We start from the raw sequence: 27,558 nt of genomic DNA, 5'->3' as shown, positions 1-27,558 counted from the left end.
TGGTCAGCCCTTCTATATATATATATATATATATATATATATATATAACCCACAAACCAATCAACAATCAGTACAATGGTCAGCTGACTCAAAATATCGCATCAGGTTTGTTACATCAGTGTATGACGTCTATCAAAATCCCATACGCAAACAAGCCCGGCCCCGGCCAAACTGTTCTGAACGCTGGAGTTGCCGCCAGGAGCTCCTGATGTCATAGCCCCACCCCCTCTTGATGTCACGCCCTGCCCCCTCAATGCACGTCTATGGGAGGGGGCGTGACAGCCGTCAAGCCCCCTCCCATAGACTTGCATTGAGGGGGTGGGGCATGACATCATGAGGGGGCGGGCTATGACGTCACGAGCTCTTGGCACCGGCTCCAGCGTTCAGCGTACAGTTTGTTCTAAATGTTGAGCAGCAGAGTACCCCTTTAATCCTTCCTCCGCAGCAATCCGCTGAGTCCTCTGTCAACATGCACTTCCTCTCTGTTATGTCTGTACTGGACCATTCTCTAATTGTACTTTGTTATGTATGCATTGTTTTTCTCCCTATTTTTTTTTGCTCACCTAATCCCGGTCCCTGAAGAGGCCGCTTCCCTCCGTGCGCTCTGGTCCCTGCTCTCTTCACAATGCATCTTACAGGACCTTTCCCTTTTCAGCCAATCACAGGCCGCAGTGGTGTAAAGCCTGTGATTGGCTGAAGGGGAAAAGGCTTGTTCTGCAGCAAATACACTAGGTTTGAAATCTGCCCGGCAAACCCAGTGTATACTGCTGCAGGTCAGGAAAAGATGACGGGGAATGTGACACAGGGGAGAATGTAACAAGGGGGGGGATGTGACAGGGGGGAGGAATGTGACATAGGGGGGAATGTGACAAGGGGGGGGATGTGACAGGGGGGGATGAATGTGATGGGGGGGAGAGTGTAACAAGGGGGGAGAATGTGACAGGGGGGGATGAATGTGACAGGGGGGGGAGAATGTGACAAGGGGGGGGGGAATGTGACAGGGGGGGGAATGTGACAAGGGGGGGGGGGAATGTGACAGGGGGGGGGAATGTAACAAGGAGGGGGAGAATGTGATATGGGGGGGGGAATGTGACAAGGGAGTGGGAATGTGACGGGGGGAGATGTGGAATTTCAATGCAAAAAAATTGTACCGCTTTTGGTACAAATTTCCAGACGGAATCATACCGCCAGGGAGGTTAAACTTGCCGGATACTACATATTGTTCACACAGAGCACCTGACCTGGGCTGTTTACTGAGTGCAATTCACATAGGGGGAGATTTATCAAAACCTGTCCAGAGGAAAAGTTGCCCAGTTGCCCATAGCAACCAATCAGATCGCTGCTTTCATTTTGCAGAGACCTGGTTAAAAATGAAAGAAGCGATCTGATTGGTTGCTATGGGCAACTCAGCAACTTTTCCTCTGGACAGGTTTTGATAAATCTTCCCCATAGAGATCATGTGTTGTTAGTTACTTAGACAAGTGTCCTTTTAATGCAGTTTACACTGCCTGACTACTATTAACTAATTTATGGCCATAATTGTGTCCCTACAATGAGAGTACTGCCCCCTATTGGTGTGTGTATATGTGTGTATATATGTGAGTATACAAAAAAGAAGATTGCAGCAGCACACATTGGTCAAAAAATTGAGGCTCTTAGTGCACTTTTTTGATAAAAAACGTGTACCCCATCCACCACGGGGAGGTGGCCTCATTTAGGATGGGACCCTAACACACATTCTGAGCCTAACACTCAGATACCAACTCACCTCTGCTGGGCATATAGCCTCTGACTGGGTGACATGCTGGATCCATATATATATATATATATATATATATATATATATATATATACACAGGCGCTGCAATAGGCTGCGCACGCCTATGATGACATATTTCCTGTTGTGGTTTCCTGGCTGCTATTTCTTCTTTCTACCATTTTAGTATAATGAATAAAGACAAAGATGCTGCTTCTATTGAGCCTGATAACTTTCCTCCAGTTTTGTGAGTATTTTCCTTATATTGATTGTCTACTATAAGATTTATACTTTTTACAACGGGTTTTGTCCTCAGAACTACTAGTTGTATACTTCATTATACGCTGTATAGAATTGGGGGGGGGGGGAGGACTGTTTTTGTCTAACTTTAGGTTAGATTTAGTCTGTACCTTCTAATGTAATACATATGTAAACTGATTATTACCAATACATAAGGGTTATCTATGACTATGCACATAACGCCGAATCGTAAAATTAAATGTTCCGGAACTTTAGAGTATATTTTGTCCTCAAGATCTGAAAATGGACTTTTACACAGTTAGATGAAGGTATCGACAATAAAATACTCTATTTCCACTTAATCTTGCAGTCACTTAGGTTGCAAATACAACATAACTCCGGACACCCCTGACACATGATACCACCACCTATCAATTACGGATTATAAATCCCCATCACACATACACAACCATTTTCATTGATCTCCAACAGTCAAAGGGTTAAACGCTCTATGAATGCCTATGAATTATTTTTGAACATAAAAGGACCAAAACCTATTAGGGGGCTTTCACATGATGATTTTACCATCCTACTTCTTCTCACGATTTTTAACTTTGAAATCGTACAAATCTGCGTGCCAAGTGGTATCCATTGCCTTCCATTCATTAATGATAGACAACAAATGCATCCGTTTTGATCCGCATCCGATTTTGCACGATTTAAGATTGGAGGTAAAACCGCAGTTGACCACGATTTTTCGTCCAAATTCAAAATCGGGTCGAAATCTCAGATTTTTTTTATTATTTATGTCTATGTAAATCGCATAGAATCGTGTGACTCTATCAGATTAATCGCTAGCGATTTTTTTGGACGCATGCGCAGTAGACTTCAAAACACATACACTTCAAATATATAAAACTTTATTGCCATTGGCACACATATTAATTTAAAAAAACAGAATGAGATTTTTATTGAAAATCGGATGGAATTTTCATCTGTACGATCTTTGCATACGATTTTAAAATCAGAGAGCAAAGAAATTTTTACATGCGACTGTATACGATTTTTTGCAATCCGATTCCATCTGATTTTACAGTCCCTTAATCGGATGGTTAAATCGTGATGTGAACCTAGCCTTACACTTGTAAGCTTTAAAATAAACAAAATGTGCAGTTATAAAAACAGATTTAAAAATAAAAGGGAGAAATACCCAAAAGAACCGAACACTTAAAATATATATAGGAGGAACAAAGGAATAAGGTTCAGACTTAGACGGACCCCCACACTGTGACCCACCACATCACAGTCTAAGTAATTTATTATGTCTCAAGTTTCTAGAACTGTCCATCAGTATATTACTCAAATGTGTTCTCTCTGACTGGACAGTGAGGTCATATGGAGAGAAGGACTGGAAATATTTTATTTTCCATTTTTATTTAATGCCCCTCAGTATAGGGCAGTGTTTCCAAACCAGGGTGCCTCCAGATGTTGTGTAGTGACTGTGCATTGGACTCTGTAGTGACTGTGCATTGGTTTGGTCCACAGTTAGCTAAGAGACAGCGGTGATGTCACATATGGGCAGTGAACCCACAGCCGCTGTCCCTACCTATTGCCTATCTGCCCTAAGTGACGGATCGACAACCACAATGACAAACCCTCCCTGCTGGAGTGCTGAGGCAGCTTTGTCAAAATAATAAAATACAAAACAGACAGAGTCAGGGAACAGCTGGAGACACACAAACTAACAGAAATACACTAAGACACACACATGGTCAAATCAATGTCAGTCCAGCCAAGGTCGGTATCAGGAGATAGTAGAGTACAGGAACGCAGAGCAAGAGAAGAGTCAAGGGAAAAGCCAAAGATCAATAAACAAGCAGGTATCCAGTAAGCAGGAGGTGTCAGCTAAGGTATAACCATTCACGGACACTGGACTGATCACTGCTCCTAGCTTATATTGGCAGGTGATCAGGGATAAGTAGCAGAACTGAGAACCACACCCAGACCACACAGGTGAGCTCTAAGCAGCTCCAGCCCAACTAGAGTCATTTAACTTTTTGTGTAAGGCCACAGCCAGAGGTTACACGTGACAGTTCTTTGGATAGATTAATTATTGTAGGTATTGACTATTCATTGGTTTAGTCCACAGTTAGCTAAGAGACAGCTGGGACAGTTCATTGGATCGGATTGTTATTGTAGAAACACAGACATAAATAAATGTATTGTGAAGAAAATATTTGATGGCACTCACCAAATGAGCAATCTTGCACTTTTATTGGAACAAACAGGTCATGGATACAGCAATTGGCCAACAAGCCATTTCATGCTATACACAGCGCTTAATCTTGACCTATGACCTCAAACACAACCCCTCCCCTTTTATAGGCTAACTTTATTTACACCCATTACTCTGGTACAATTCTTAAAGCCTAACTAATACAACTATCAAAAATGACTGTGTCATACAGGGGATATATTGCACTTATGGCAGCAAACAATGGAGGAGAACCGTATGATAATTTACAACAAGTTTAATTTTATATGTAATTCGGAGATGGGAAGGGCTAATGCTCTAACTACTAAGGCTGTGGGAAGGAACATTCCACAGACCTGGTGAGTTAGCCCCTAATGTATTATACTACGGGAACATGCTCAGGTCTCCATGCTCGTTCAAACCGAGCGGTCCTAGTGCGTCTGTGCGCAAAATTAGATCAGTCTCTTTTTGTAAGAGTATCCTATGCCTGTCTCCTCCATTCTGTTGCGGTTTTACTATAGTAAGTCCCAAGAACTTCAAATCCTCTCCTCTGTTGTTATGCTTAATTTTCATATGCTATATGACTCTCGGGCAACACTTTTGTGTGATCAAGGATCGAAAATGTTCTCTTATTCTCTCATGTAACGGTCTAATCGTCTTCTTTCACTAAATGGTCTTTTTTTGTTTGTTCTGTGGAATGAAATGATGGTTTATTCATTACAGTTTTTCCTAATATTTTGTTCTTTTGTAAAATATACCCGTTTTTGTGTATTGCTGACCTAATGATTTTTTCCATTGGACTCAACGCAAAAAGGAGAAAGTAAATAAGGAGATTTATCAAGCTCCGTTGTAGATTTTTTTTTGCTTAAAAAAGTTGCACGTACTTGCGCACGTGCAACTTTTCTATTCATGCTGCAACTTAGATTTTTGCTTTTTCCAAAGCACATTTCCGAAATCTGCTCACGTAGTAATTTTTTTTTTTTTACTTCGAAGTGGTCATGTATTTATCAAATGCGATAGTCACTATTGATGAAGAATAAATCTCCAGTTAAAAGTCGCATATGTATTCCAGGTCCAACCTGGCTTACAGAAAGTGCATGAGTCTGCAGAAAAGGACATTAACAGCCACTTTAACAACTGTTCTTGTTCTGCATCATGAAAAAAAGCTACTACATTAATGTTAATTATAGAAAAAATTCATGAAATAACTAATATATCGAATGTATGGAATGCAAATGTACTGAGAAGATCAAATCTTCTTCTAGGACCCCCCAAAAATATTTGCAAAAGTTGGGGGCCGCCAGGGACCCCATCACAGTACCCGCTCGTTGTCTGTACCATGCATCATTAAACTGAAACAAATGATGGTTAAGCACAAAAGAAAGCATTTCACAGATATAATTTACATATAACTCATTGTATTGGCCAACGTCGGACAGCCCACACACCTGCATTCCACAAAATATAGGTTCTTCACATCAATGCTGATTAAGGAAACCCCTTCCTGCCATCCAAATTCTTTCAAGATGCTGGGTAAATGCTTTGGGTCTTTTGAATGTGCAGGTATAGAACCCAATCTAAGTATTGTGACGGGTTCAGTTATGAAACCCCTGCCCGCAACTATGGGGCATCCTGGAGGTCTATATGCTATTTGTCTACTTTTGGAATCAAGTACCAACAGGCCTTCTAAGGAGATTGGATATATTATTTATTTGCTGAAAAAATGCCCTGTTTTCAAAATTGCAGCATGTTCCGGCTATGGTGTTTTTTTCCAGATTTTGTGGTCTCCTAATTTTTGGAAGTGTCTATAGGTTGAAAAAAGGAAAAAAAAATTAATGCATAAGTAAAAAAATGCCACAAAACAATGTCTAAACTAGTGCATTCTGTTTTAGAAATAAAAATAAAAAAACAAAGGAGAAGAAAGAGGGGCAGTTTTTTGTAAATTTCTTTTTTAGACCAAAATAGGGCAAACAAAATTTGTGTCTGACAGAAGCCTTACAGCGAAAATGTGTTATCTAGAGAATTAAAAACTAACTGCAATGATGGCATCTAAATGGTTAGACAGAAGGACTGTCAACTCTATTGGTGCCCCCAGCAATGCAGGTGCAAGGTGTTGATGGGCTGTTATGGCATGTGCACCCATTAGCCGGAAGCAAGTCCTAATATGTTGCCTGTCATTACTAATAAAAAAAAAATAATAATAATAATAATTGCTGGTTTTGGTCACTTCACCACACAAACATTTAATAAAATTTGAACAAAAAGTTGTAAGAACCCTAAAACGGTAATAATAATAATAATGTTAGGTCTCAAACAGCTCAATTAACATAAAACATAAAAAAGTTATGGATGTCTTAATATGTTGACAGAAAAAGAAAAGATTTTAAACAATGCTCTTACTGTGCAAATGTAACAAAAAGTACAAAAAATAAAATAAAAAACACTGAAAAATGTGGTACCATACCTCAGTAAAATAAAAGTAACGTATTAGATATGGCACCTAGTGACTTGGCTCACTGCTCAGTCTAACTCATTGCAGGAGATATAATTCTATGAAGCCTGTCTCCTATCATGATTTGCATAGGATGGTGAGCCAGAGAGTGATGGGCTCAGCTGAGCGCTTCTCCCTCCAAGAAAAGAATAATGATAGTAAATAATAAGCTTTCAGGTTCTACTTGTCCAACCTTTTTGACTCCATCTTTATACTTTCAGCTAATCCTGTTCCTTCCTCTCTCGCCAGCCTCTGTTACTTGTCTTCTAATCTTTTAGTCACAACCACAGATGCATATTAATCCAGCTGCTATGGTGCAAGTGCTGCCAGCTAGGTAGTGCACAGTGCACTACTACACCCAGCCAGCATGGACTTGTGGAAAACACATATAAATGGTCACACAATAAGATTGTACTAACAAAGATATAGCAAACCTACAATTGTTCTTCTTCTTATTCATCCAGTATATTTCTCTTATATCAGGTGTCGTCTGTGGGGATTCTTGTAGACAGGAAAATGTATCTGGTGGTGATGGAGGAGACGTCATTCTACGCGTCCATCAGACGGGGATCAGGTTTATCAACTGGGTTTTGTTACCAAAGGGAGATTTTATTGTTCAAACTAACCCTAATGAATCTATAAATGATAATAAACTGACAAAACAGTATAAGGGAAGAGTGAGGAGCGAAGATGATGGATCCTTACACCTCTATAAATTATCACAGGAGGATCAGGGGATCTATAGAGCAAAAATACAAACAGAGGACAACGAGGACTGTGTAGAGTTTCATCTCACAGTGTACGGTAAGTCTCAGCAATAAGTCTTATTCTTGTCTGTTCTGACAATGAAAAACTATCCCAGGAACATGATGCTCAAATCTAGAAAACTATATTAATTTCAGATCCAACTATTCCATACTGTCATGTTAAAAAAAATGTCTAGAGTGGTTTTAGTTAAAGGTGTTGTCGGAAGTTTTGTTTTATATTAAAGTGGTTCAGATGAGTAAATAAAAATGACTTTCCTGCCCAACCCCCTGCCATTCCAGTGCTCACCAGATTCCCACTGATCACCAGTTTTGGTCCCATCCCAACACACCGGTGATTCATTTGGATCATTGATCAATTCAGAGGCATTTACTTGTGCTGAGATGGGACCCAGAAGGGGTGATCAGTGGAGGCCAATGGGGAGGGTTTGGGCAGAATTTATATTTTAAACCCAAACCTCTTAAAAGGAAACTGTAGGGTCACCTGCACTTACCTGAATATACAGGGAGATGTATAGGGAGTGACCTATACCCCATTGGCAATTAGTTGTATACCTCCTGAACAGCTGCAAGAAGCATTAGAAATAGGGTCACCTGCACTATCTACCTGTATATTCAGGTTAATGCTGGTGACCCTGCTGTCAGTTTCCTTTTAAATAATACCTGTTGTTTCAGATGACTTTTCAGAATGGACTGTCCTTTGTGTGTACATGAGGAACAGCACTATTTCTGGCCATTATATAGTATGTTTCAGAAGATTTCTGCTCTGCAAGCTTTATCTATAACTTGCATTTCTCCCAGAACTGGTGGGAGGAGCCCCCCCCCCCCCCCCCCATAGACTTGTATTGCTTGTCTTACATAGACAGGACAAAGCTGAGATAATTTTCAGAGATGTAGTTGTGGTGACTAAGGGTGGCTTGGATGAGGTACAGATGGAGTGTTGTGACTGAGAACAGAGTTTGTGCCGTCAGGAGTGTTAATCACCACATTATCAAGGATAAGCGGTTGCCTATGCCAGGCACCAGGCAATAAACACCTCAAATGCCAGGTTAGGGAGACCACTTTTACTTTACTTTCAGGAACTTGCAGGATGAACAGGAACAGTTCACATTAATGCAATGTTCGCTGAAGGATGCACAAAGAACCACACTTGCTTTTGGGCATTATGGAAATTGTAGTTCTTGCAGATTAACCTGAGATTTAGACTTAACTGATACTGGTTTGGACTTGAATTGGACAGACCAACTGACTTGCTGACTTGATTTAGGCGAACTTGACTAGACTTTAGACTGGATTGAAGACAGCTTAGAAGATAAAAGCTTAGAGACAGAAGATGGCTGCCAACGGCCTAGACTTTCTACACACAGTGTTATGGGGTTGCCTGAGGCTTTCTCTCACGTTATCCGTCTGGTACTTGACTTGTCTGAACTTGACTGGACAGACTGGACTGAAGAAGAACCTGGTTGGCGGGAATCTGTATGTGGGTGGTCAGTCTCATATGGAACTGGTAGATAAAGCAGAAGAAATAGAACCTGTCCCCATTAGAGGTATGGCAGAAAAACTTCAAGGGGTGGAACACAGAATTCTCATGACCCTAACCCAAATGACCACAGTGGATAGATAAGAACAACTTTAATCAGACATCATGCAACATATTTCACTGCGCATGGGCAGCTTCATCAGATGCCTGATGAAGCTGCCCATGCGCAGTAAAAAGTGTTGCATGATGTCTGATTAAAGTTGTTCTCACCTATCCACTGTGGTCATTTGGGTAAGTACCATAAGAATCCTGTGTTTCACCCTTGAAGTGTTTTTTCCCCGATATCTGTTATACTGTGTACTGAAAGGCTGCAGATCCCATCTGACTCAATGTTACATGATTACCATTGTTGTGTATGTTACTACACAACCACCCTGGTAAGCAGAAGCATCGTTGATCTGCCGTATATCCTGGTGGTCTACATTAGAGGTATTGAGACGCTCACATTGTTCTCCCTAGGCTCACACGGACTCCTCACACTAACTGCTTACTAGCTTCTCCTCTTCTAGCCAGACCTGGGTGGAGAAGGGCCCCTGATTGTCTGCATTACAAAATGAACTCTTACATGGAAAGAACACATTACATAGACATTGAATATAAGACACTGCATTGAAACACATTGTAAATCACAATAACCTAAGCTGTGAGCCCAGAGCAGACACTGCAAAGTAACATCCACCTGACAGGCCATAGACACAGTACATTCCACACTGAAACACCACAATTTTAACAGCAGGAAGGGGGGTTTGATATCAAGATAAAGAAGCATTTTTGTCTAATAGGATTGTACTATTTATCTAAGCAAAGTTTGTTCAAATGAAAGTGCCTGTTTAAGTATAAAGTTACTATCTCTGCTATGTAAACTCTCAGTGTCACATCTTGATACAGTAAAGGGAAAACATTTTTTGATCCCCTCCTGATTTTGTACACTGATAAAGAAATGATCAGATCAATTCAATGACAATCAATTTTAAAGGGGTACTCTGAAGAAAAAAAAAATTAAAATCAACTGTCTCCAGAAAGTTATACAGATTTGTAAATTAATTCTATATAAAAATCTTAATCCTTCCAGTACTTATCAGCTGCTGTATACTACAGAGGATGTTGTGAAGTTCTTTCCAGTCTGACCACAGTGCTCTCTGCTGCCACCTCTGTCCTTGTCAGGAACTGTCCAGAGTAGGAGTAAATCTCCATAGCAAACCTCTCCTGCTCTGGACAGTTCCTGACATGACAGAGGTGTCAGCAGAGAGCACTGTGGTCAGACAGAAAATAACTACACAACTTCCTGTGGAGCATACAGCAGCTAAGTACTGGAAGGGTTAAAATAATAAATAGAAATAATTTACAAATCTGTATAACATTCTGGCACCAGTTGATTTGTTTTCCCTCCGGAATACTCCTTTAATGGTTGGTTTATTTGAACAGTGAGAGACAGAACAACAACAAAAAATCTAGATAAATGCATTGCAAGTAAGTTATCAAGTGATTTGCATTTTATTCGTAAGTATTTGATCCCCTATCAATCAACGAGATTAGAGGCTCCCAGGTAACAAGCTGAGATTAGGAGCACTCTCTTATAGGGAGTGCTACTAATCTCAGCGTGGTACCTGTATAATAGACACCTGTCCACAGAAGCAGTCAATCAGATTCCAAACTCTCCACCATGGCCAAGACCAAAGAGATATCCAAGGATGTCAGGGACAAATTTGTAGACCTATACAAGGCTGGAATGGGCTACAAGACTATCAAAAAGCAGCTTGGTGAGAAGTTTACAACAGTTGGTGCCATTATTCACAAATGGAAGAAACACAAAATAACTGTCCATCTCCTTCGGTCGAAGGTTCCATGTAGGATTTCACCTTGTGGAGTATCAATAATCATGAGAATGGTGAGAAATCAGTCCAGAACTACACAGGAGAATCTTATCAATGATCTCAAGGCAGCTGGGACCATAGTCACCAGGATTGTTTGGTTCCATGCCACTGCAGGTACACACGGCCACTGCAGGTACACGCGGCTCAGCCAGAAACATCTTTAACTTCTAACTGATGCCGGAACTGGATCCTAATATTGAACTGATCCAGTGGATAACGGAGTGCTTTTTGTTAATTATTTTTTTGGCATTGGTGAATCACTGGTTGGACTGGTGTATACGCAGCCTGGTGCACAGTCTGTAATACCATGTCCCACCCTTTCCACCCCTAATAGTTGTGCCCCTGATGATGTCACTACTCCTAGTGATTGAAATGCATTGGTTTGACTATAGCTGTTTACAATAGACGTCAACATGTCTTTCTCTTCATATTTTGGGGTATTTTCTTGTTATTATACTGGAAGACATATTCTATTTGCCATTTTGTGTATAATATTTGATGTCTAATAGTAAATACTTAGGGGGAGATTTATCAAAACCCGTCCAGAGGAAAAGTTGTTGAGTTGCCCATAGCAACCAATTCTTTCAGTTTTCAGAGGCCTTTTCAACAACGAAAGAAGCGATCTGATTGGTTGCTATGGGCAACTCATCACCTTTTCCTCTGGACATCCTACACAGGCTCTGCAGACCATAGAAGTGATTACAGTAAAGTGTCATTCAGTAACTAAAGGCATTAGAGTAATTTCCTTTCCTTTTCCTTCTCCATCCAGCCCAGACCGCCATGCTGACTTGTTACATTCATTCTGGCCGTGAGCGCTCCCTCTTCCCCAGTATATGCAACCCCGGGACTCTCATGGTGCGGGACACTCCTGCACGCGTGTCCCAGGCGTTGCTTTTGGTAACGCTCTGGCCATTCAGTCTGGCCATGAGTGCACCCCTTCCCCCATACGGACATGCCCGCATACGAGTCCCGGAGATCTCCTTACCTCTCTCTCCCCAGTCCTTCTCGCCCTGCTCATCGCCGGCACGCGCATCCCCTCTCCTTAGGGTGTGCACGAGCCTGTGCTCTGAGATTTAAAGGGCCAGTATGCCCATAATTGGTCTGCTGCAGGGCGGACCTTATATTAGTCCGGCACCTCCCAATTATGGTGCCGGATCTTCGTGCTTAGTGCCTTAGAGTGTGCCTTATTAGTGTTCCTGACCTCATTCTTGTGACCTGACCTTGCTCCTTGCCGCCAGCCTCCTGACCTTGTGCCTGTGACCTGTCTACGCTTCTTTGCTGCCTGCCTCCTGACCCGTTCTTTGTCTGACTACACCTTATTTTCTGCACCAAGTTCATCTGGGTAACCTGTGTGAACGGATCGTGCCAGGGGTAGCGACCTGGGTGCTGCCTACCGCAACAAGTCCATCCTGCTTTGCGGCAGGCTCTGGTGAAAACCAGCAGCACCTTAGACTCCGCTCCCTGGTATGGTTCAGTCATTGTTTACACAGGACAGCAGATCCACTACTCAGCCGTTATGGTAAGGCCGTTACACACAGACACAAGTTAGAGGGCAGAGTTTGCCACCTAGATATCTTTGGCTCCTTGATTTTCCAGCACCAATCCCACCTTTTCCCAACCCTTAATGCAAACCTTTATCAGTACCCTCCTATTAATACTGTGTCCCTCCTGCTGTCCTTGGTGCCCTTATTACTAAAGTTATTCCCTAAAAAAGAGTGGCAAACAGACAATGGCCCAGATGGTGATAGTGCACTACACAATAATTGTTTCTGTGGCCTCCTTTGCGTCTTTGCTGGCTTATGGGCTTAATTGGGCTCCTGTTGGGCTTGATTGGCAGGTCTCACCCTATACACAGTTAAGAGGGAAACCTGTCAATCAAGCCCAGTGGGGTGTGGAGACGCTATCAGAGAGCCAGGTGTTTTTTAGTAAATCACAGCTCATTGTACAGTGGGGGTGAGTGTCTGCTTCGTGCTTCCCTTGGTTTGGGCAGCTAAGTGTGTTGGTGCACACTTAGCATTTTTTCTTTATTTTTTGAAAACAGAAACACTTTTTATAACTATTCAAGTTTCCTTCCATTTATTTATTTTTAAAACTTCTTCCTTCTCCATTCATGTAACTGTTCATCATAATTTAACCCTTTGTTCTAATGTTCCTTGCATAGAGATATTATCCCCTGGAGACATCCAGATCAACCACACCATCTCCAGGAATGACCCCTGCTCCCTGGACTTGTTCTGCTCCGTGTACAAAAGAAATGTGACTATAACATGGAGCAGTGTACACACCAGTGATATCAATGTGACCCGAGGTGTCCTGTATGTATCTCCCCGTGGTGTGAACGTCACCTATATCTGCACCGCACGTAACCCTGTCAGTAATGTCTCCAAAACTGTGATCCCTGGGGAATTCTGCAAGACCAAGTCAGGTAATACTATTTACATACTGATCTCATATACATACTGTAAATACTCTGAGATAAATATTACAGATAAGAACTATTCAATTCCTCTCCTCACCAAACATCAATGTGATGTGTTTTCATGTCTTGTGGTTTCCTGTCCTGTTCTAATTACTTTACTAGGACAAAAATAAAACTTCACTTCTACAAATACTTTTTGAACAGTGCAATGTAGGTGAGGAGAAAAGTGTTAACTGTTAACAACGCCACCTACACTGTAAGCGATATTAGTTCAGCAATAGGCACACACACCGTATGGGATCATTAACATTATATTTTGATAGTTTGACATTTACACGTTCGTCGATACTGAACATGTGTATTAATAATTTTTTTACGCTTTTTTTTTTTTTTGTAAAATGGGGAAAAGGGCCAATTTTTTTTATATACTTTTTTTTCACTTTTATTTTACAATTACTTTTCAAGTCCCCGGGAGGATGGATGGAGGCAGGTGAGGGTACCTCCGTCCGACATCTTGGTTGAACTGATGTGTTCTAAAACATCAAAACTTGCTTTCTGATATTCTTACCGCCGAAAGGTGATGGTTTTCCGCAGGTGTAATGACTCGTCCATGTTTGACTTGAAGGTTTATAGGGGTACTCTGCTGGAAAACATCTTATCTCCTATCCAAAGGATAGGGGACAAGATGTCTATTAGCATGGGTCCCGCCACTGCGGCACGCCAGGCATAAGGTGCAGGGAGCGAACTCTGCTCCATGCCGGATGACTACAGCCTCCATTCACATACAAACTAGCCAGCACGCGCCCTCTCCCATTGACATGAATGGAGGGGGTGATGTCACGAACACAGAAACTCCAAGCTTCCATGTTCTGTGACCTTTGGATAGGGGATAAAAGGTTTTCTGGCAGAGTACCTCTTTAAACTTTCCTGTGTTCTGGCTTGGTTTAGTTGCTGGGGCTACGCCTTAGCCAATCTGGGGCTGTGGACAGCTGACCTATGCTGTGTTTTCTTTGATTTCACATGTGTGTAGTTTCTCCATTAACTAGCATTTCATTTGTTCTTCAGCTATATGGTTTAGACTTTGGCTGTTTATCTCTGGACTTCCCTCTCGCTTTCTGACCTGGTATCTATTTGCTTCTCTTGGTTTAGACTTCGGCTTGTGGACTGTGATCTATCTGTTTATTTGTATGTCTCCCCTTGTATTGTTAGAGTTAGTCTCCTCTTGTATTTCTGACCATTTTCACTTAGACAGGCAGGGACTGTCTTCATAAATGTGGATTGCTTAATTAGGACGGATACGCAATAGGAGGGGAAAGACGGTAAGGGCAAGTTCAGAGATTCACCTTATCCCAGCCCAACGTGACAAGTTCTGGGAACAAAAAGTGTGGGAACTCATCCAAGATTTCCATTCAAGGGCTGGTTCTGCAAGACTCCTACAAATGGGAACAGTGTTCCTTCTGTTCCTACGCGTTCCTGCAGGGCTTGAGCCCTGTTTTTCCACCACCATCTTTGGTGTAAACTGTTGTCTTTGTGTGTGTGTGTGTGTAACAAAAATGTCATGAAATGTTTTAATGTTTGGCAGCTTTATTTGCAAAGTAAGATGGTGCATCCAGTCCGAAGCAGAACACTCTAAAACAGTGGTTCTTAACCTTGTTGGAGGTCCTGAACCCCACCAGTTTCATATGCGCATTCACCGAACCCCTCTTAATTGTAAAAATAAAATATGTTTTTTTCAAATTCAAAACATAGGAGGTATATATTTAAGTATATATTTATACATAGGTGCACAAAATGAACAAAACCAATAAGAACAAAACCATGAAAACAGGATTTTCACACAAAAACATAATGAATATTTACTGCAAATCAGTGACTTCTGCTGTTGTCTTTCAAAGACTAATTCAGAAATGCGCGGCTTTACCCTGGCAAGTGCCACTCTCATGTCATTTTCGCAACAATGGCAGTGTTCCCCCACATTAGGCAGTGTTCCTCCACATTAGGCAGGCAGTGTTCCCCCACATTAGGCAGGCAGTGTTCCCCCACATTAGGCTGGCAGTGTTCCCCCACATTAGCCAGACAGAGTTCCCCCACATTAGGCAGGCAGTGTTCCCCCACATTAGGCAGGCAGCGTTCCCCCACATTAGGCAGGCAGTGTTCCCCCACATTAGGCTGGCAGTGTTCCCCCACATTAGCCAGACAGAGTTCCCCCACATTAGGCAGGCAGTGTTCCCCCACATTAGGCAGGCAGTGTTCCCCCACATTAGGCAGGCAGTGTTCCCCCACATTAGGCAGGCAGTGTTCCCCCACATTAGGCAGGCAGTGTTTCCCCCACATTAGGCAGGCAGTGTTCCCCCACATTAGGCTGGCAGTGTTCCCCCACATTAGCAAAGATGTCCGGCACAAGACGTGCATATAAAACTTGCTTTATTGGTGCTTGGCAAGGAGTCACAATACAGATCAGGAACGTCTAGTATTGTGTGCCATTTGTAATCATAGGAAAACACTTGTATATAGTCTGGATAACAGCTTTATGCATTTTGATACTTATGTTAAAACATATTTGCACAATGACTTTACTTTTAATAATAATAATAATAATAATAATAATAATTTAAATAATAAACACTTTAGACATTTTCCCTAATGATACAGAGGACAGTATGATGGACATTGTTTATTTGTGAAGAAATATTATTCCAAGGTGAAACATTCGAAATATCATATTTTTTTCCTGCTAGAATTCAAAGGAGCTGCAAGAGATCACCTACTGGGGGCCCTCGGAATAATTTCTGTCCTTGTTATCATTTTTATACTTGTAGCATGGAAACCTTATAGACAATGGAGAAAAGGTAAGTATTAGTATAGAAGTGAGGACAGAAGTGTCAGTGTCATCATCCTGTACCCCAAGTGTCATCATCCTGTACCCCAAGTGTTATCATCCTGTACCCCAAGTGTCATTATCCTGTACCCCAAGTGTTATCATCCTGTACCCCAAGTGTTATTATCCTGTACCCCAAGTGTTATTATCCTGTACCCCAAGTGTCATCATCCTGTACCCCAAGTGTCATCATCCTGTACCCCAAGTGTCATTATCCTGTACCCCAAGTGTTATCATCCTGTACCCCAAGTGTCGTCATCCTGTACCCCAAGTGTTATCATCCTGTACCCCAAGTGTTATTATCCTGTACCCCAAGTGTTATTATCCTGTACCCCAAGTGTCATTATCATGTACCCCAAGTGTTATTATCCTGTACCCCAAGTGTTATTATCCTGTACCCCAAGTGTTATTATCCTGTACCCCAAGTGTCATTATCCTGTACCCCAAGTGTCATCATCCTGTACCCCAAGTGTCATTATCATGTACCCCAAGTGTTATTATCCTGTACCCCAAGTGTCCTCATCCTGTACCCCAAGTGTTATTATCCTGTACCCCAAGTGTCATCATCCTGTACCCCAAGTGTAATCATCCTGTACCCCAAGTGTTATTATCCTGTACCCCAAGTGTTATCATCCTGTATCCCAAGTGTTATTATCCTGTACCCCAAGTGTTATCATCCTGTATCCCAAGTGTTATCATTCTGTACCCCAAGTGTTATCATCCTGTACCCCAAGTGTTATCATCCTGTACCCCAAGTGTCATCATCCTGTACCCCAAGTGTCATTATCCTGTACCCCAAGTGTTATCATCCTGTACCCCAAGTGTTATCATCCTGTATCCCAAGTGTCATCATCCTGTACCCCAAGTGTTATCATCCTGTATCCCAAGTGTTATCATCCTGTACCCCAAGTGTCATCATCCTGTACCCCAAGTGTTATTATCCTGTACCCCAAGTGTTATCATCCTGTACCCCAAGTATCATTATCCTGTACCACAAGTGTTAGTGTCATTACCTTTTTACTATGATAAGGAATAAATTATTATTTGGGGTTTTGTTTTAGGAAAATATCAAGAGGCTGAAATTATCACAACATACGCTCAGGTTATAAATCCTTATTTATTCAAAAATACTAAATATTTTGCATAAGTCATGCCTTTTTTGCTTAATTTTAAGTGTTTTCTTATGTCCCTTTTATTGAACTGAATGGAGATGCTCCACTATAATTGACTCATTTAAAGATGTAAGAAGTAAACAAAAAACCAACCCCTCAAAACTAGTATCAGAAAAACTGATACATAGATTAAATTTGGTTATATATAAATTAAGACCGTGCTTCAATTATATGATACAAAATGACATAAAATTTTATTAAAATAATATATGCAAAATGAACCTCATAGCACCGGGCCCTTGTGCAGAGGTTATAAAGATTGTATGACTATATAATGTAATATTAGTTAAAGGACATCTGCAGCAGTACAAACACTTATCCCCTATCCTCAAGATAGGGAATAAGTGTTTGATCGCGGGGGGTCCGAACGCTGGGGCCCCCGGCGATCTCCTGTACGGGGCCGCGTCTCTCCCGTGCAGGGGGCGTGCCAGCCGCAGCATGACGTTGCGGCCAGCACGCCTCCTCCAAACATCTCTATGGGAGAGGCGGGCAGGCAGCATTCGTGCCTCCCCGCATCCCCCATAGAACTGTATGGGGACGGGGAGGAGACAGGGCGTCACCATCGACCTCTAGGTCGACGCTACGTCACCATGGGCGCTAATGCCGGCGCCCCATTAGGGAGATCGAGGGGGGTCCCAGCGGTCGGACCCCCGCGATCAAACATCCCCAATCCTGCGCATAGGGGATAAGTGTAATTCCGCTGCAGTTGTCCTTTAATATACACAGATATCTAGCACTATTTTTATAAAAAAAGATGAAATTTTCCGGTAATCCGTTATCTGATAGTCCAGACAATGATGGAAATCCAGACAATAATGGAATGTCCCATATTTTGAGTCAAGTCCTGAGATAATAAGAGATGACAGATTAGAAATATAATTACCAGCCTGGTAGATTACTCAGCCGTGATCTCCTTAGGACAAAAGGTGAGGTCCGCAATGCTTGGGTGGTATACAACGCTGGCATGCGTTACCGCGGCGGTCTGCCTGCCACAGACCAGGATGAAATTGGAGTTGTGCCGCTCCCAAGGTGCTCGCTGATGGATGGTAACAAGTGGCTTCTGGATGCAGACCTCGTGGTGTCCTATGGCGTGTGAAGTCACAGGCAATCGGCAAGACTGCCTGGATACTGGATCAGGATAATACGGCTGGCTGGATGAAGATCTTTGGCTGCATTCAGGACTGGTCTGAAAATCCTCAGGTAAGTTCCTGTTCAATTGATATCGGTGATAAAATATACTTTTTTTAAAAACACCTAGACACGTTTCAGGGCACTTGTTTGTCAAAACAGCCCTTTCCTCAGTAGGCATATTGAGGAAAGGGCCTTTTTGACAAACAAGTGCCCTGAAACGTGTCTAGGTGCTTTTAAAAAAAAAGTATATTTTATCACCGGTATCTATTGAGCACGAACTTACCTGAGGATTTTCAGACCAGTCCTGAATGCAGCCAAAGATCTTCATCCAGCCAGCCGTATTATCCTGATCCAGTATCCAGGCAGTCTTGCCGATTGCCTGTGACGTCACACCCCATTGGACACCACGAGGTCTGCATCCAGAAGCCGCTTGTTACCATCCATCAGCGAGCACCTTGGGAGCGGCACAACTCCAATTTCATCCTGGTCTGTGGCAGGCAGCCCGCCGCGGTAACGCATGCCAGCGTTGTATACCACCCAAGCATTGCGGACCTCACCTTTTGTCCTAAGGAGATCACGGCTGAGTAATCTACCAGGCTGGTAATTATATTTCTAATCTGTCATCTCTTATTATCTCAGGACTTGACTCAAAATACGGGACATTCCATTATTGTCTGGATTTCCATCATTGTCTGGACTATCAGATAACGGATTACCGGAAAATGTCATCTTTTCTATAAAAATAGTGCTAGATATCTGTGTATATTAACTAATATTACATTATATGGTCATACAATCTTTATAACCTCTGCACAAGGGCCCGGTGCTATGAGGTTCATTTTGCATATATTATTTTAATAACATTTTATGTCATTTTGTATCATATAATTGAAGCACGGTCTTAATTTATATTTAACCAGATTTAATCTCTGTATCAGTTTTTCTGATACTAGTTTTGAGGGGTTGGTTTTTGTTTACTTCTTACTAAATTACCCAACACCAGGTGAAGGTGTACAACCTCCTTACTTCAACTAGTTAATTGTGAGCTGCACATCCCTCTCTTTTTGTATTCATTTTAAGATGTATTCTGTTGTAGAATCTCCACAATGTATATGATGAAGGTTTTGATTACATTAAAGTATATCCACGCAGTTTATATACATTACAGATACCTTGCAGCTAGGATACCAATGAACGGGGGTTACTAGAGGCTCAATTGCATGAAAGACATCAGAGAATTCCCCAATTTATTTCTGAAACATTAATAACACAGGTGGGAGCTCAGCAAAGTCAACAGGAAAATCTCTATCATCAGCGTCAAGAAGAAAAAACAGACTATATAACGTTATATAGTGAGGTCCAACATGTCAAGGTACAGTATCCTCAGGTTTTACAGACAGTTTTCAGGTTCCTAATGGAGGTTCAACAAAATTTGTGTTCTTCTTTTAGGCAAAAATCTTTTTGGTACCTCCTATAGATTGTTCCCCATTTATCAATGTAATCTTCTATCTTAGCTATAGTTGAGCAAAATTAGTTTTGGTAGCTTATGCGAATATTGTCAAAAAGTTTGATAAAGCCGAAAATCAGCCGTAATCCTAAAACTTGTGGATACACTGCTAAAGAGCACCAAAGCCCTGTATAAGACTGCCAGGAATGTTTTGTATTTGTGTGCTTGCATCTTTCTTAAAAGGGTACTCCACTACCCCAGCATTCAGAATATTTAGTTCCGAACGCTGGGTGCGCCCTGCGGGGGTCGTGACATCACGCCACGCCCCCTCAAAGCAATTCTATGGGAGGGGGCATGATGGCCACCACGCCCCTCCCATAGACTTGCATTGAGGTGGCATGTGACATCATGACCACCGCAGCTCGCACCCAGCGTTCAGAACTAAATGTTCCAAATGCTGGGGTAGTGGAGTACCCATTTAGGGGGTCTCTTAAAGGGGTTCTCCGGTGCTTAGACATCTTATCCCCTATCCAAAGGATAGGGGATAAGATGCCTGATCGCGGGAGTCCCGCCGCTGGGGACCCCCGTGATCTTGCACGCGGCACCCCCTTTGTACCGGTGACCACAGGGTGGGCGACGTGTGACGTCATGCCCCCGCCCCCGTGTGATGTCACACTCCGCCCCTCAATGCAAGCCTACGGGTGGGGGCGTATAACGCCCCCTCCCGTAGGCTTGCATTGAGGGGTGGAGCGTGACATCACACGGGGCGGAGGCGTGACGTCACACGCCGCCCGCCCTGTGGTCGCCGGTAATCAGTCCCGGAGCGAACACGCTCCGAGGACTGATTACAAACGGGGTGCCGCATGCAAGATCACGGGGGTCCCCAGCGGCGGGACTCCCGCGATCAAGCATCTTATCCCTTATCCTTTGGATAGGGGATAAGATGTCTAAGCACCGGAGAACCCCTTTAATGTTCTTAGATTTGGAATTAGTTTGGTTTTTCTTTTTTTGCCTAATACTTGTCCCTGTCCGACATGCCATGTGTGGATAGCCTAGTTCTTTAGTAATCACACCTTTCCTTTTTAGGTCCCCTTTAGTTTTTTTTAACTAAGATTGTATTTAATTATCTTACTCCTGCTAAAAATAAACTATAAAAATCTTAAATAAAAAAATTAAAAAAAAGTAAACTACACTCCACTCTAAGTAAATGATGTGTCTGAATTTCCAAAACAAAAAATTTGGGGATCATTTTTTACACACAATATGTGTGTATTTGCATACACTTGAATCTGGCACACTTTACACAAAAAACTGGCATACTTTACAGAAATGTTACCTGCAAATGTAGTCAACAATGCAATTGCTATAGTGTGGTATAGTTTAGTATTGTAGGAGTGCAGCTGGCCCCTCTGGACTCTGAACACACACTAACCGTCCCTCAGAGATCTTTTTCTCTCACTGACCCAACAAGATAAAGGCAGCTCACAATGCAGGTGCTATAGTGCTTTCTTTTGTATTGTATAGGGAGTGCAGGGTGTGCTGCTGTGGCTGGGCTCTGAATACACTAACTGTCCCTTAGAGATCTTCTTCTCACCCTGATCTGACAAGGTAAAAGCAGCCAACACCACCACAATGCTGCTATTGTGCTATAGTAGTGTAAAAAATTGTGTATAGTGCTACTTTCCTGGCTGCTGATTACACAAACTGGGGAGATTTATCAAAACCTGTGCAAAGGAAAGGTTGCCTAGTTGCCCATAGTACATCACATTGCTTCTTTTGAAAAGGCCTCATAAAAATGAAAGAAGCGATCTTTTGCTCTGGACAGGTTTTGATAAATCTCCCCCAATGTCCCTTACAGAGATCTTCTCTCGTCAGCTCCTCTCCCAAAAAAAGCTACTACATCTCTGTGCATAGTAATATCTGGTGCTTCTGTCCCATTCCCTATACTGCCTCCTAATTGACAGGGAGCTGTATGCAAGACATCATTGATGAACCTAAGGTCATGTGATCTTGCTAGTATTCTGGGCTGCCCTATAGTCATATCTGTGTCAATACTTCCTGCTACTATGCTAAAAACGCTCCATGTGATCCCTATTCTCACATGGCGTTGGTGCTTCAGCCAAAGCGAATCCGACAATATTTTCCTTTGTGACTTAGTAAAACTTTTAACTGAAACCAGTTTCTATTGGTTCTGCTCGCTTAACACTGGTCCTAACTATAAAAATGGACAAAAATGAAATTGGTAATTAAAACTGAGAAATAAATTCATGGAAATAGGATAAAAATTAGATTTTAGCCATACTTACTAATACAGGGGAATGTCAAAAAAGAATTCCCAGAAGCTTAGATGGGTGTCAAATACTGATGAACAGCGACTCCTATCAGTCATGGGAGGAGAGTTGCTTAGTATTACAATAGTACAGAGAAAATGCTCCTACAATGTGCAATGGGTTCAAACATGGCTTACTGTAATAAGAGAAATTTCATATTTTTATGGCAGAATAACACCCCGCAAAAGAAGCTGATTGGAATAGATGCAAAAACAGTACAAACTGTGTACAGCGAAGTCACAATCCCTAAGGTATATGACATATACAACATTCTAAATTGTCATTATCCTGTACCCCAAATGTTATCCTATACCCCAAGTGTTATCATCCTGTACCCCAAGTGTTATCATCCTGTACCCCAAGTGTTATCATCCTGTAGCCCAAGTGTCATCATCCTGTACCCCACGTGTTATCATCCTGTACCCCAAGTGTTATCACCCTGTACCCCAAGTGTTATCACCCTGTACCCCAAGTGTTATCACCCTGTTCCCCAAGTGTTATCATCCTGTTCCCCAAGTGTTATAATCCTGTACCCCAAGTGGCATCATCCTGTACCCCAAGTGTCATCATCCTGTACCCCAAGTGTTATCATCCTGTACCCCAAGTGTTATCCTCCTGTACCCCAAGTGTTATCCTCCTGTACCCCAAGTGTTATCATCCTGTACCCCAAGTGTTATCCTCCTGTACCCGAAGTGTTATCCTCCTGTACCCCAAGTGTCATTATCCTGTACCCCAAGTGTTATCATCCTGTACCCCAATTGTTATCATCCTGTACCCCAAGTGTCATTATCCTGTACCCCAAGTGTTATCATCCTGTACCCCAAGTGTCATTATCCTGTACCCCAAGTGTTATTACCCTGTACCCCAAGTGTTATAATCCTGTACCCCAAGTATCATTATCCTGTACCCCAAGTGTCATTATCCTGTAACCCAAGTGTTATCATCCTGTACCCCAAGTGTTATCATCCTGTACCCCAAGTGTTATTATCCTGTACCCCAAGTGTTATCATCCTGTACCCCAAGTGTTATCATCCTGTACCCCAAGTGTTATCATCCTGTACCCCAAGTGTTATCATCCTGTACCCCAGGTGTCATTATCATGTACCCCAAGTGTCATTATCCTGTACCCCAAGTGATATCATCCTGTACCCCAGTGTCATTATCCTGTACCCCAAGTGTTATTATCCTGTACCCCAAGTGTCATTATCCTGTACCCCAAGTGTTATTATCCTGTAACCCAAGTGTTATCATCCTGTACCCCAAGTGTTATTATCCTGTACCCCGAGTGTTATCATCCTGTACCCCAAGTGTCATTATCCTGTACCCCAAGTGTTATTATCCTGTAACCCAAGTGTTATTATCCTGTACCCCAAGTGTTATAATCCTGTACCTCAAGTGTCATTATCCTGTACCCCAAGTGTCATTATCCTGCACCCCAAGTGTTATTATCTTGTACCCCAAGTGTCAGTATTATTATCCTGTACCCTAAAAATTTATAAAAAGTGATCAAAAAGTCCCATTAAAACAAAAATGGTACATCCCTATAAATGTAAAAATAAAAAAGTTATAGGGGTCAGGAAAGGACAATTTTATGCATAACAATTTTGTAAAAAATAAGTTAGCATTTTTTTTAAAGTAGTACAATAATAGAAGAACTATATAAAACGGGTATAGTCTAAATTGTATCAACATACAGAATAAAGATAATGTATAATGTTTACCATAAAGGGCAATGCGTAAAAACCAAACCCCCCAAAATTAGCAAAATTGCAGTTTTCTTATACGGTACATTTCAATACACATTTTGGGGTAAAATGAAAAATGTCATTACATAGTATAAGCCCTCATATGGGTCTGTGGATGGAAAAATAAAAAAAAAGAGTTATGGATTTTAAAAGGAAAGGAAGAGGGTCTCTACCTTCCTCCTCAGCGTCCGATCGACAATTGATTGCTCCAAGCCTGAGATCCAGGCTTGAGCAATCGACCGCCGATAACACTGGCCAATGCAATGCTATGGCATATAATTGATCAGTGTGGGCAATAAATGTACTGCATGTTATAGTCCCCTATAGGGGCTATAACATTGCAAAAACAAAGTGGAAAAAAAAGTTTATAAAGATGATTTAACTCCTTCCCTAACAAAAGTTTGAATCATCCCCTTTTTCCCATTTAAAAAAACTATATAAACATTTGTGGTATTGCCGTGTGCGTAAATGTCCGAACTATAAAAATATATAGTTAATTAATCCGCACAGTCAACGGTGTACATGTAAAAAGATTCCAAAGTCCAAAATAGCGCATTTTTGGTCACTTTTATACCTGATACTATACTATACTGATAAGTACTGGAAGGATTAAGATTTTTATATAGAAGTAATTTACAAATCGGTTTAACGTTCTGCCACCAGAAAAAAATAATATTTTCCACCAGAGTGCCCCTTTAAAAAGTTGTAAGGAGTCATCTAGGTGTCTGTAGTATGGTATCTTATTGAGTGTGCCACAATTTCTGAATATCATGGAAGCATTTGGACGTACAGTTGGGTTACATTGACTGTATTATGGCTCTGAACAACATAGAACTTCTAAGGAGACATAACAAGGCCACCTGCATAAGCTCGTATATTGTTTGGTTAATTCAGTGCTATTGTAGATATTCCACAGGGAGGCTGAAGGCTGATCTCTCCTGTAAATGGTGGTGGATCCAGTGTTATCTACCTACTGGTGCAACCTTTCATTGTCTGTTCTAAGAAGGGAATGACTGGGAAATTATCTGTACAGAACAAGAAGTCTCAGCTTAGTTTTAGCCCTAGTGGTGAGAATTATTTTAAAATACAGATAGTAAAATTGAAAATTTGCCAAAAATGTACCAAAAAAATATATATATACGGTTAACATGAAAACATGATTTTAACAATTAGTCAATTTTATGATATCACACTCCCTGATATACATCAGTTGTACCGTTTAACTATATACTGGTTAACTGTTTCTTCTTCTTCTATACAGGAATGAAGAGACAGCACAAGTCTGAGTATTATGTGACAAGTCAATGTCTGACTTATTGAAAAGCCTTGAACTATGACTTTGGGTTATCAGCCAAACCAAGGACATCAATCCATAGACATCAGTGTTTACATATTTTTTTGCATGTAGTGAACTCAGAGAATATGGAAATGAGTTTTTTTCAATTTTTCAGGAACCAGACTCTTTGACCTTCTTATCCTCAAGAATGTTCATCAACCCTTTAGTGAACATCTAAAAAAAAAACAAAAAAAAAAAAAACAGTTCTCCTAATATTGGATTACTACTTATTCAGAGGGTACAGTAAATTCTGCCAAGGCAAGATGCAAACAAGGGCTGGACAAAACCTGGTTGCCAGGTCAGAATGGAGACTATGAAATAACTTCACCCTGGTGATCTGGTTTTGTGTCCTGCTGATCATAGATTTGGCTACTTCCACCGTGTTCCAGATGGATGGGGCAGGCCAAACATGATACAGTATTATACGGTTTATTCTACAAAATAGTTTTATTACAAAAGATTAGACAATGGTGGACAAACCCAATAGTTTAGTGGTTAACTGGATCTGGAGTCTGAATCCCACGGGGGACAATCTTCATGAAGTTCGGTTATTCTCTTTTATGTGTTTGTGTGTGTTTTCTCTCACATGCCAAAAAAAGAACCAATTTTCATTTCCAGTTACATTACTAAACCCCTTAAGGACCAAGCCCATTTTGGCCTTAAAGACCGGGTCAATTTTTGATTTTGCACTTTCGGATTTTTTCCTCCTCCCCTTCTAAAAATCATAACGCTTTCAATTTCCACCTAAAGACCCCATGAGGGCTTGTTTTTTGTGTCACCAATTGTACTTTGCAATGACATCAATAATTTCATAACAAAAAATCTACAGCGAAACAAAAAAAATATTTGTGGGGTGAAATTTTTTATTTTTTATTTCATTTTGTAACTTTTGGGGGCTTCTGTTTCTACCCAGTGCACTTTTCTGTAAAAATGACACCTTATCTTTATACTGTTAGTCCATATGGTTACAGGAATACCCAATTTATGTAGGTTTTATCACTTCTATTTAGAAAGAAAGATGGCACTCACCAAGTAGCGTTGCATATTTTTATTTATTCAGACAGCATGGGTCTCAGATCTGAGACCCATACTGTCTGAATAAATAGAAATATGCAACGCTACTTGGTGAGTGCCATCTTTCTTTCTAAATAGGAGTGATTTTACAGTAACTACATGTGATAGAGCACCACCGGAAAGTAGCGGTTAATAGGGGACGGAGGAGTGTGACACTGTATGGCCAGTAACGCACGGTGTACCATATGTAACATTAGTGCTGTCTGGATTCTGCCTTTGGATTGTGTTATGTATGTTTTACTTTATTTTACTTATTTTAAAAATTATAACTACAGTACATGAACCATAGATAATAGGCTTAAAATTGATCTATTGTGACCCCTATAACTTTTTTTTTTTTTTCGGCATGCGGGGATATATGAGGGCTAATTTTTTTGAGCCATGATCTGTGGTTTTTATCAGTGCAATTTTTATTTTGATATGCAGTGGTAAGGAAGAAAAAAAAACTATTCAAAGGGCGCTGCTGTTGTCCTGGTGAGATGAAGATGAAAAGTCCGAGGCAGAAGTATTTTGCAAGATATAGCTTCTTTATTGGTGTAGAATCATAGCAAGCAGGGATACAGGCAAGATAACGTGTTTCGGGGGACAGCGCCCCCTTCTTCAGATCAGTGATTTTCACTGATCTGAAGAAGGGGGCGCTGTCCCCCGAAATGCGTTATCTTGTCTGTATCCCTGCTTGCTATGATTCTACACCAATAAAGAAGCTATATCTTGCAAAATACTTCTGCCTCGGACTTTTCATCTTCATCTCACCAGGACAACAGCAGCGCCCTTTGAAAAGGTTTTTTTTCTTCCTTACCACTGCATATCTATCCAGGACTGGCTACTCTTGTCCTGTACCCTGGGTTTAGCAGCTGCATCTGGTGGACTATCATCCATACCACTAACCCCATTCTGGGTCTACATGCAAGTTTTTTGCTCGCTCAAGGTGAGCATCCATTATCTACTCTTCGACTAACCCCTCCCACCTGTCATCAACGGTATCACACTAGGTGCCTTCCCGTCGGTCTTTCCTTCTTTTGCCCTTTTCAGATTTTTATTTTGATGGGACTTTTTATTTGTTTTTTTTTAATCCTTTTTATGGTATATGAATTGACCAAAAATGCA

The 27,558-nt window shown here is 41.5% G+C and overlaps 1 protein-coding gene across 2 annotated transcripts; it reads left to right on the top strand.

Moving 5' to 3' along the window:
* Positions 1-1,494: 1,494 nt before the first annotated feature.
* LOC130295978 (CD48 antigen-like) lies at positions 1,495-26,394 on the top strand. Of its 2 annotated transcripts, XM_056547367.1 has the most exons (9): positions 1,495-1,598; positions 1,944-2,003; positions 7,225-7,545; positions 13,081-13,344; positions 16,077-16,187; positions 17,278-17,318; positions 19,793-19,891; positions 22,467-22,547; positions 25,303-26,394. In XM_056547367.1, exons 2-9 carry the CDS (start codon positions 1,964-1,966, stop codon positions 25,306-25,308), a joined length of 963 nt encoding a protein of 320 aa, XP_056403342.1. In that variant the 5' UTR covers positions 1,495-1,598; positions 1,944-1,963; the 3' UTR covers positions 25,309-26,394. The 2 variants fall into 2 exon arrangements, with proteins under 2 accessions (XP_056403342.1, XP_056403341.1); XM_056547366.1 differs by lacking the exon at positions 1,495-1,598 and having other exon boundaries at positions 1,877-2,003.
* Positions 26,395-27,558: the final 1,164 nt, after the last annotated feature.

The sequence above is a fragment of the Hyla sarda genome, chromosome 11 (assembly GCF_029499605.1).
Source record: "Hyla sarda isolate aHylSar1 chromosome 11, aHylSar1.hap1, whole genome shotgun sequence".
Lineage (NCBI taxonomy): Eukaryota > Metazoa > Chordata > Amphibia > Anura > Hylidae > Hyla > Hyla sarda.
Note: the sequence above shows the minus strand (reverse complement) of the source record. Positions and strands in the feature narration are given on the sequence as shown.

Bases quoted from the DNA above. Each gene is read 5' to 3' on its own strand.
- LOC130295978 (XM_056547367.1), top strand. From the start codon at position 1,964: ATGCTGCTTCTATTGAGCCTGATAACTTTCCTCCAGTTTT. The intron at 17,319-19,792 runs GTTATAAATCCT...TTAATAACACAG, and splicing joins TTATCACAACATACGCTCAG to GTGGGAGCTCAGCAAAGTCA. The intron at 19,892-22,466 runs GTACAGTATCCT...TTTTTATGGCAG, and splicing joins GTGAGGTCCAACATGTCAAG to AATAACACCCCGCAAAAGAA.